General features: G+C 37.6%; 1 protein-coding gene across 2 annotated transcripts; it reads right to left on the bottom strand.

Moving 5' to 3' along the window:
* Window positions 1-1885, bottom strand: LOC116171428 (NADH dehydrogenase [ubiquinone] flavoprotein 1, mitochondrial-like). 2 transcript variants are annotated; one of them, XM_031488273.1, is made up of 8 exons: window positions 1746-1885; window positions 1482-1694; window positions 1297-1437; window positions 1145-1248; window positions 867-1097; window positions 588-820; window positions 369-541; window positions 1-321 (listed from the first exon to the last, which is right to left on the bottom strand). In XM_031488273.1, exons 1-8 carry the CDS (start codon window positions 1792-1794, stop codon window positions 101-103), a joined length of 1365 nt encoding a protein of 454 aa, XP_031344133.1. In that variant the 5' UTR covers window positions 1795-1885; the 3' UTR covers window positions 1-100. The 2 variants fall into 2 exon arrangements, with proteins under 2 accessions (XP_031344133.1, XP_031344132.1); XM_031488272.1 differs by having other exon boundaries at window positions 1145-1437; window positions 1746-1880.
* Between the last annotated feature and the right edge of the window lie 7529 nt (window positions 1886-9414).

Here is a 9414-nt window from a genome sequence, read left to right as displayed (position 1 = left end):
TATTTTATTAACATTATCCTCTAGAATCTACAATATCAACGGTACATGTGACTGAACTTTACAGAATAACAGACACAAAAAGAGAAATTGATGGAGTTGGTTACTGGCAGCACTTCATTGCTTGATTCTTTTGAATTCTGCATTCAATTTCGGGACGAAAGTGCCTAATCAATCCCTGAACGGGCCAAGCAGCTGCATCTCCCAACGCACAAATCGTATGGCCCTCGATTTGCTTACTGATTTCGTATAGCATATCAATTTCCTCACACCTGGCGTTTCCGTCCACCAGTCGCGCCATGATTTTATCCATCCAACTCGTCCCTGAAAGTAAGGCAAACGTTGATGCCTACATGAAGTCAGTTGGTTACCCTCTCTGCAAGGAGTGCATTGTCCGCACGATTCGTGCTTGTAAAAGACTATTAGTCGAGCAATTGCTTTAATAATGTCGGTTTGTTTATTCATTACAATCACGGCTGCTGTACCTAAGCTCGTGCCGCACGCTATGAGCCCATCGAAATCCATTATTGCAGTATTACACACGCTGTAAGAGAACAAGAGTAGGGTAACCTGAAGCAATACTACTCAACCTTTGAGGAATGCAAGGTGTAGATGAACCACCAGGTATAATCGCCAGTAAATTTTCCCAACCACCTACGACACCACCTCCATACCGTTCGACAAGTTCTTGTAATGGTATGCTCATCTCCTCTTCAACAACGCACGGAGTGCAAACATGCCCAGAGATGGCGAACAATTTCGTACCCGAATTATTGGGTCTGCCGAAGGAGGCAAACCAAGAACCTCCTCTTCTTAAAATTGCCTGTGATGAAAGCTGGTTATCCAATACAGCACCCTTAAAATCTTACAGCGGCCACAGCAACTGTTTCAACATTAGTTACGGTTGTAGGACAACCAAAAAGCCCCACGTCTGCGGGAAACGGTGGTTTTAGTCGAGGTTTCCCTTGCTTTCCTTCTATAGACTCAATTAGCGCAGTTTCTTCACCACAAATGTATGCACCTGCTCCTCTATGCATAAAAATATCGAAATCGTAGTGGCTTTCGCATGCATTCTTTCCAATTAGACCCGCCTGATACGCCTGAAGACAGTTACAAAGTGTTGTGTGTGATCATCAAACGGACTCACCTCCGCAATCGCAACTTGCATATTAGAAGCCTCATTGTAAAATTCTCCTCTAATATAAATATACGCAGCTTTAGCTCCCATCGCAAACCCCGCCAGTAAGCACCCTTCAACCAGTTTATGAGGATCGTGCCTCATGATCTCTCTGTCCTTACACGTTCCAGGTTCCCCTTCGTCTGCGTTTATGATCAAATATTTTGGCCGACCATCGGGAGGTTTAAGCATGAATGACCATTTTACACCAGACGGAAACCCCGCACCTCCCCGACCTCGCAAACCGGATATCTTTATTTCGTCTGAAACGAAGATTACTGTGAGGTTTATAAGTGATTCTGCATACTTATTATCCATTCTGGTCCCTTATTCATTATGTCCTTCGTTTTGTACCAGTCGCCTCGTTTGAGGGCACCTTGCAGTCTCCAGTCATGTCTTCCGTACAAATTTGTAAAAACTCTGTCTTCGTCCTTCAGTTTTCCATAACTTGACTTCGTTTGACTTGGGGGTTGAGTGGAATGTTTAATTTTTGGATGGTGTAATAGAGGTCCCAATTTTCCTAAAAGTGGAAACTGTAGTACAAGTACAATATGCAAGGTGAGCATTTTACCAAGTGTTCGACCTCTTAGATTAAAATGATTAATGACTGAATTGGTCATGTTGGTATTTTGACATTTGACAATAAAGCTGCTTAGCCTACGCCCTACGGTATGCGCATCTTGTATGCACTTGTAAAATTACCATGGCAACTCATAGCTACGTAGAGGCGCAGTTGTACATTCCACACTAAAGTCCCTTAGTAATCTAGGGACTTTATTCCACACATTCCAGTCTTGCAGATTATTGTATAAATAAATTAATTAAATAACAATAAAATTGATCTTGTATACTTAGTTAGTGTGGGGATGGAACGATTATCCACGAGTTTCCGCACTGCACATTTGTTTAAATAACAACAAAACAAGGAGTTGTGCTTTCAAAAGTGTCCGGTCGGGAGGGCATGGGAATTCTACGGAAATTGTGCATGGTTTACGAAGTTAATACGGTCAGATGCATATTGGCCTTAGAATGACAAGTTTGGAGTTTCTCAACGGACCTAGAGCGCATGTAGTTACCTAAAGAAGGAAATAATATCTATTCAGTTGTAAAGGAGTTGACAGTGTTTAAAATGTTCCAACTTAAGATTTAAATTTATGGATTTAATAATCTACAGGATAAAGAACCTACCTCATCCGGACAATCCAACGAATTCACAGATCTACCGAATTTACATCACAAAATGGAATTCATTAAAATTGCAAAATCTACAGAGGTAAAGAAATTTTAAGACGATACAAACTCGATTGCAACTAAACAAAGATACCATAACCTCTACTTGTAACGTTTCTGTCAGCCATTCGCACGTCCTTTGTCTTCTCTTTCTCTGTTTCATCGTCACTCACTCTGTTTTTATACCTAATCCTCCAGTTTACCCCCCACTTTCTTGTTCTTTTCCTTTCACCAGTTCTCCTTTTTCCTTTACCACTTGCTCTTTTCTTCAATTTTTCCCTTATTCCTCCTTTTGTCCGTTCTGTCATCTTTCTATATCCATTTTTACTTTACTTTTCATTACTGCTTTGCTGTTCTATTCTAGCCTTTTGTTCTCACTTCACGTCGCTCTCTCCAGCCATTTAGATTTAACCGTAAGGTGTGTCAAAGTATTTTTTTAAATTTCTCTAATTGGTAGAGAAAACCAGTGAAAACAACCATGTGTATGCCCGCGGGCGATCCAACTCAGGTAGCTTAGAACTTGGGTAACAAAACTAAAGGATTATTCTATCCCTCGTTATCTTGCAATTAGACACGATTACTTTTATTGTATCGAATACGAAAGAGATGTGGGTGGGTAACTAATACATTATAAATGTAATCAGAACCAAACTAGATAAAGAATAGAAGATCTTGTGATGTTTCACGGTGTATACGGTTGACCTTGAAACGACACTGTTTGTTGATTTCACTTACTGCCTCGTTGTCTTGTAGGAACTCCTTAGGTTCTAACTCGTTGTAAAAACTGTGCCTATATAAATATCTGTTGTATGTTATGTGGTAGATTTATGACAAAAATTAATTGCACCCAGACAAAGCGCCAAATGTAAATATACCATCAAGATCAAAATCGATACGTTACCTGAATTATACCTAGAATCAATAAATACAGTCAAATGAATGTAATAAATCGTCTGCTTTATTTATGATGCAAATGTTATAGGTAAGAATTTAAACAATATAATGCAATGCAACTGAAAACTATATCTTAAATTTAATGCACCATTTGAAGGAATATTGTAATGATAAATTGAATGATAATTTACCCCAAAGTCTTAATGCGCAAACGATATCAACGATTGTTCAGGGGATACGTGATGTAACATACTTTATCTTCAAACGGCCGATATGACATACATGTGTATGCAAGTAAATAACTCAGGTTTCCCCAATTATTACGGAAAGGTATAACGACGACAAAACCAGGATTATTACGACGAAAGCCGCTTTCCAATCTTACATCCTCATAGCAATCTTCTATCGCAACGCAACTTCTTCATAAATATAGATGTGTTAACGAAACCTGTACGTGCATGTAATGGCCGCCTCTTCATATATGAAGTGGAAATGTAAGTAGATCACTTATAACTTGTTCCCTAATTGTTGATGTGTATGGAAAAGCATTTGTGGAACAATATTTAGCACTTTTCTACTAAATGTATTAATAATTAAAGTCACATACAAATACATAACGTTCGGCTTGCGTACCGCATGCGTCTCTATCATGAATGTGAATGCACACACGTTTAAATTTAAATTACAAATTCACTGTTTCAACGTTTTCGACGTTTCGTATTGCAAATGTTTGTACAGGGTGTTACATGTAAGGTAGAGGGGATCAAAACAAGCACTTTTTCCAAATAAACAGAGGGCCCAACATGTTTCGTTTGGGGACCACCCCCATAAACCGGCTATGTGTTTCAGTGATAGAGCGTTGGACTACATAGCCGAAAGGTCGGGTGTTCGAACCTGGGCTAAGGTAAGAATTTTTCATGTGTGGTAAAGATGGGAATGAGCCTTAGATCGGTTTCGTTCGAGCATCCTGCCGGCTACTCTGAATTAGGCTTTCCTGCAGTTTTCTTAACTCGTAAGGTAAATATCGAAGTAGTATGGAACAACTTGAGACCTTCTACAGGGGCACCTCCAAAAAGTATTACTCACTCTGTAATTGGGCAAAAGCCTGTTGAGGGTCCAGAACAAGAGAGGGACAATAAATAAGTAAGTAAATAAATAAATAAACAAATAAATAAACAAATAAACAAACAAATAAATAAATACACAAATAAATAAATAAATAATAAGTCGTGAAATTTGCATTTCTTCTTTAATGTCTTTCTTAGCATTCATAAGAGTTACAAAGACTGATGGATGGCACGTCTTTGAGTAAGTTTCCGGGTATGCCCTTTCCGAATTGGCATTTTTCAAAATTTCTACCTCGGGGTGCAAAAAATTCTAATTTCAACGAATTGGTATCTGAGGGTTTTTGAGTATGAAAATCATGAATATGAAATTAGTTTTTGAAAATTTGAACAAAAAAATTCCACTGCAAAATTCTTGACCGGACAACGAAAATGGAAAGAATTCACATGGCACAGTTAGCATCAGATGAACTAAATAAGAGGTCGGCATCAAGGCAGAAACTGGATTTTGTGTGGGTATCGGGGGTGGGAGTGAAGTAAGGAACTAATAACTCCTGGGGTTAATCACCCCCCATTTTATCTCTAAATACCAAATACTCTAAATTTGCATGTTTAGCGTATGGCGAGAAGCTGGGTAGTCCAGGCAGATAAACTTTAATTGAGATAGCCCCTTAGCAGTACTCAAAGGAGTAGGCAACACGCGTTTTAGTGGATAGGCAACTCATATGAGCTCAATCCTGTGCCCCAGTGCTGGATATAAATATTGTGAACGTGTTTTCACAACCATGGGGCTTTGTAGAGTCGAAAAAAAAATGGCTCCACTATTAGCAATAAACATTTGTGTAGCCCCTGGCGAGGGTTCCAGAGGCAAATGAGCGTGGCGCCACATCGGAACTTTAACAGGGAGGGTTAAAGAGCATATGTGCCAATTTCAAAATATTTTAAGGCAATCGTTTGTTAGTCATTTGTTGGCGTTTGTTAGTTACATTTTCACGATTGTTGGTTGGACGTTATTTAATTATTCAAAATTCAAAATTTGAGCGTATAGTTAGCCCCCGATTTTTTGAATTTTCAAAGTATTTTTATTTCAATCATTTGTTGGTCGTTTGTTGGTGTTTGTTAGTTACATTTCACGTTTGTTGGTTGATTTAATTATTCAAAATTCAAAAGTTTTGGCGTATAGTTAGCCCCGCACTTTGAATTTTTTTTATTTTATTTCAATCGTTTGTTGGTAGTTTGCTCTTAAGTTGTTTAAACTGATGAAATTGTATAAATTCCATAGATTATAAATATATAAATGTAGATATGAATCCTTTGTACAAAGAGCGAGCTTTTAATGTACATAGGTACCACTGTATAAAAATTTATTACTGCATATTTTAAAAATTGTAAGTGAACGCGTCGTCCAGCAACTATCTTCCTTAAATGGAGTATTTGGGAATTTTGTATATTATAAGATTTCGTTATTTTAATTTAAAAAATAAATTGAGTTATTGTCAAACCTGGTGTGGGTACAGTTTTTTTGGCATTAGTAGCTTTCATCCATATGATTAGTGGAAACATTAACCATTCTGCAAACTTGTCACTAATTCACCCTTTAATTAGTTTAAATGGTATATTTTACTTAAACACAACTAAAATCTTGGGCAAATGGGGTGTACGCAGGGTCACACTCATTTTGAAAGTGTGCCCTCACCTTATATCTTATGTATATCTCGACAGTTCACGATGTTCACACTCACGCTCCCTCAATTTTATTTACAACTCAATGCTAAAGGGAGAGTGTTAAGTAACATGCACCGCGACCAAAGATAGAAACACTTCTTCCACCCCTAATACAGCGTATGATAGCGATAGCGGCGAATCGATCCGTTTGTAAAAGATTAGGTGTATGATTAATTTTTCGCTTCTCTCGCGCAAATATTAATTGATCCCTTCGAAAATAATGGTTAATTGGCAGATAAATATTTACAGATGGGGTACAGTAAACCTAAAAAGTTCGAAACTGAAAACATGCGCCGTACTACGAGTCGGAAGTAAGAGGGAGATTCGATCAAAGCACTTTCCCCGCGAAGCCGCTGCTGTTAGTCAGCGGTCGTAAGTCTCGTGTTGTGCTTAAACAAAATACGTGATAAAAGCCGGCGTGTTTTTAAATTACGCTTTTTTTTATTGACCGTACGTGTAGTTGTAAGATACCGTAAATTAAAACATTACAGTTAAGTGTTGTTATTGGGACTGTGCCGAACACGTGTTATTATTGTGTTTTGTATTGTGCCATTGTGGTTTTTTAAGCTGGTTTACGGGAGTTAAGGATTTCTTTTAAAAAAAGGTAATTAGAGCGTGCTAGCGTAATTTTGCGAGGACAAGGCGTCCGTTCGGGGGTTGAGGTCGTGAATGAAAGCTTCATCCTTTTTTCAGGACCGGATAACTTTCGCCCCAAAAACGACAATATTATCTAGTTTGATGCTTTTAATAATTGGCTTCAACCCCATTGTAATATGCGACCGACACAGATTTACTTAAAAAAATTAAATAACATTGCAAAAGTTACTAGTTAATTTCCCTAACATTTGATTCAATCAAGTTCGCGCGTATTTAAAATAATTGGAGGGATGTTCATTAGTACTATAAATCTTATAAAGTAGTCGGGACACAATTAATCCAATTAACACTAAAATACTGAAAGTGAATATAGACAACGCCCATTTACAATGCAAAGGAATCTTGTTGACATTCCTAAGATTAAGTTAAGTCTAATGTAAATAAAAGCAGAGGGTGTATCCGTTAATTTGGTGCTGTGGTGTTACCTGGAATGTTTGTATAAATTAACATGATGTTTGGATTGGAGCAGGGAATTTATGCCAAATACACGTTTTGCACCTATAAAAGGGTGACAAAAAATCACGATTTGGCACGTACAAATTTAAAATAATCAACCACCTACAACGTTCATGCTTTGTTGCTTTTGAACATTACTCACTTAACTATGCCGTGTAATTACCTGAAGGGCACTCCCCCAATACTTTCCATTTATCAATTTGCAAAAAGAGGGAAATTTCAAAAGCCGCATACTGTTGTGAAAGTACGCCGAATATTCACTTTGTCGTAAATTTTGATTGTAAGAAAGAATTTAGCGCTCGTGCACTACGGATTGGTGGAAATTATGGTTGCGGACTGGAAGGGATGAAAGCAATGCGTTCGAGAATTTGAGAAAATTGATTGCTCTCCAATGGTGATTGAAGCAGTCGGAAATGAGCTTAGTAATTGTACGAATTTATAAACTAACTCGTCGCGGTAGTATCAACGGTTAAATGACTTAATAATAGAAGAGTGAGATTTTTTTACCACAAAGAAAAGTAGAGGTCAAGTTATATTTTGCAACACTATTTTGTAGGGGAAGGTCTTTGCTTGTTTTGTTTCTTCATTATTTTCAGACACCAAAAACAGAATGGTAGGTAGTTTAATTTACTTCATTTATGGCATTCTAGGTGACATTTTATTTGGTTTTGTCTAGTTTTTGGATGAGACTTTCTGATTATGTAAACGTTTTTAAAAAGTTCCTCCTCAGTGCTGTTGCTTGACGTTATTGTGGGGCTTGAACTGTTCGATAATCAAAGAGGATGGCTTGGAATTTAATTCAGCCGCGCAGATACCACCCGCTGAAGGAATTTGTTTTTAGGGTAACCCACAAAAGTGCTTACGAGAGTGCTTATGTCTTTCACATTTACGTCCGCCTGTCTGTCGTTCCGTGCTATAGCCCAGTCTCTAGACATCGTATCGACTTCAGGGTTTCCTTATGTGAAAGGTTATGGGTTCCAGGTGTGCAACTATCACAAATGAACTTTTCCATTCATCACGTTGTTGCCCTAAATCGGTCCAAATCGTTATTTATTCACCAATTTTGATGGGAAAAAGATCAAACACGATGACCAAGAAATGATACATGTGTATTTTTGGTGGTGGTGGTGTCAAATTCGTTATTTATGCATCAATTTTCTTGGGAAACTGGATTGCTCAATTCCCACGTGGTTCACGTATAGTTTTGGTCACAACTTATTTTTGGGCAAAAATGTTGAAATTGTTACTGACCGTTTTTCTTCGGAAGAAAGCCTCGTATCGACTTCGAGTTTTGACGATATGAGCGCTTATAGGTTCCAGATGTGCAACTATCAAAAATTAATTTCGGCATCCATCACTTTATTGGCCAAAATCGGTCCTTATTTATACCCCATCGTATCGACTTTAAAAGTAGATTGTCCGTCGGCCTATGTGAGTAGGTATGTTGCACTGGAAATACCCACGTAGTAGTGTAGTAGTGGTAGAGTCATTGAGATCGGGTTTCTAGGGATCCAAAACGAAGATTTCTTCATAAAAGTTTGAGGTAGGTACCTCTCTTATTCCTGTACTATGTATTGCAGGTGGTAAAAAAGATAATTAAAGTGACAATACTCGTATATTGTAGCGAATATTTCAGAAATCCCAATAGACATCGAGGTGCCATAAAAGATTAGTAATCGCCAATAAACAACGTAGGCGGATGTGACGCAATCTTTCATGGAAATATGACGTGTTTGTTCTGGAACATACTGAAGCGTCCTTGAACGATTCAGAACATTCAAAAAGAATGTTGTTTGCTATATAAGCAAATCGAATTGTGGTTCAAGTTCAGTTCCAACTTCGTTGCGCTTAAGTGATGTTATAAATTATAAGTGATAAATAATAATTACTGTTAGGTATATATGAATCAATTTTAAACGAAATTAAGTTTACGTTACAATATGTAATTTAATATAATAGAAACGAATCTATTAAATCCATCTTTCAACCATTTTCTTAATTAATATCTCCACTTAAATAGGTTTGAGTTTTCTATCTCTTCATTTGTTAAATTCTGTAGTAACAAATGTTTGATCGGTTATGATATGAGTATGCTACATTGGTCATATTAATCAATTTTCAAGAGTGGGTCAAATGGGTCTCAAGAGCGGACCCCCTCTGACTACGGCCTTGCATATACTAAATCGTCATCAATATTTGAGTGTAGTGAGCTTC

Source organism: Photinus pyralis, unplaced genomic scaffold, assembly GCF_008802855.1.
Source record: "Photinus pyralis isolate 1611_PpyrPB1 unplaced genomic scaffold, Ppyr1.3 Ppyr1.4_LG5, whole genome shotgun sequence".
Taxonomy (NCBI): domain Eukaryota; kingdom Metazoa; phylum Arthropoda; class Insecta; order Coleoptera; family Lampyridae; genus Photinus; species Photinus pyralis.
This window is presented reverse-complemented; position numbering and strand designations above follow the sequence as displayed.

Bases quoted from the DNA above. Each gene is read 5' to 3' on its own strand.
- LOC116171428 (XM_031488272.1), bottom strand. From the start codon at position 1,794: ATGACCAATTCAGTCATTAATCATTTTAATCTAAGAGGTCGAACACTT. The intron at 1,438-1,481 runs GTATGCAGAATC...TCTTCGTTTCAG, and splicing joins GGGACCAGAATGGATAATAA to ACGAAATAAAGATATCCGGT. The intron at 1,098-1,144 runs GTGAGTCCGTTT...AACTGTCTTCAG, and splicing joins TGCAAGTTGCGATTGCGGAG to GCGTATCAGGCGGGTCTAAT.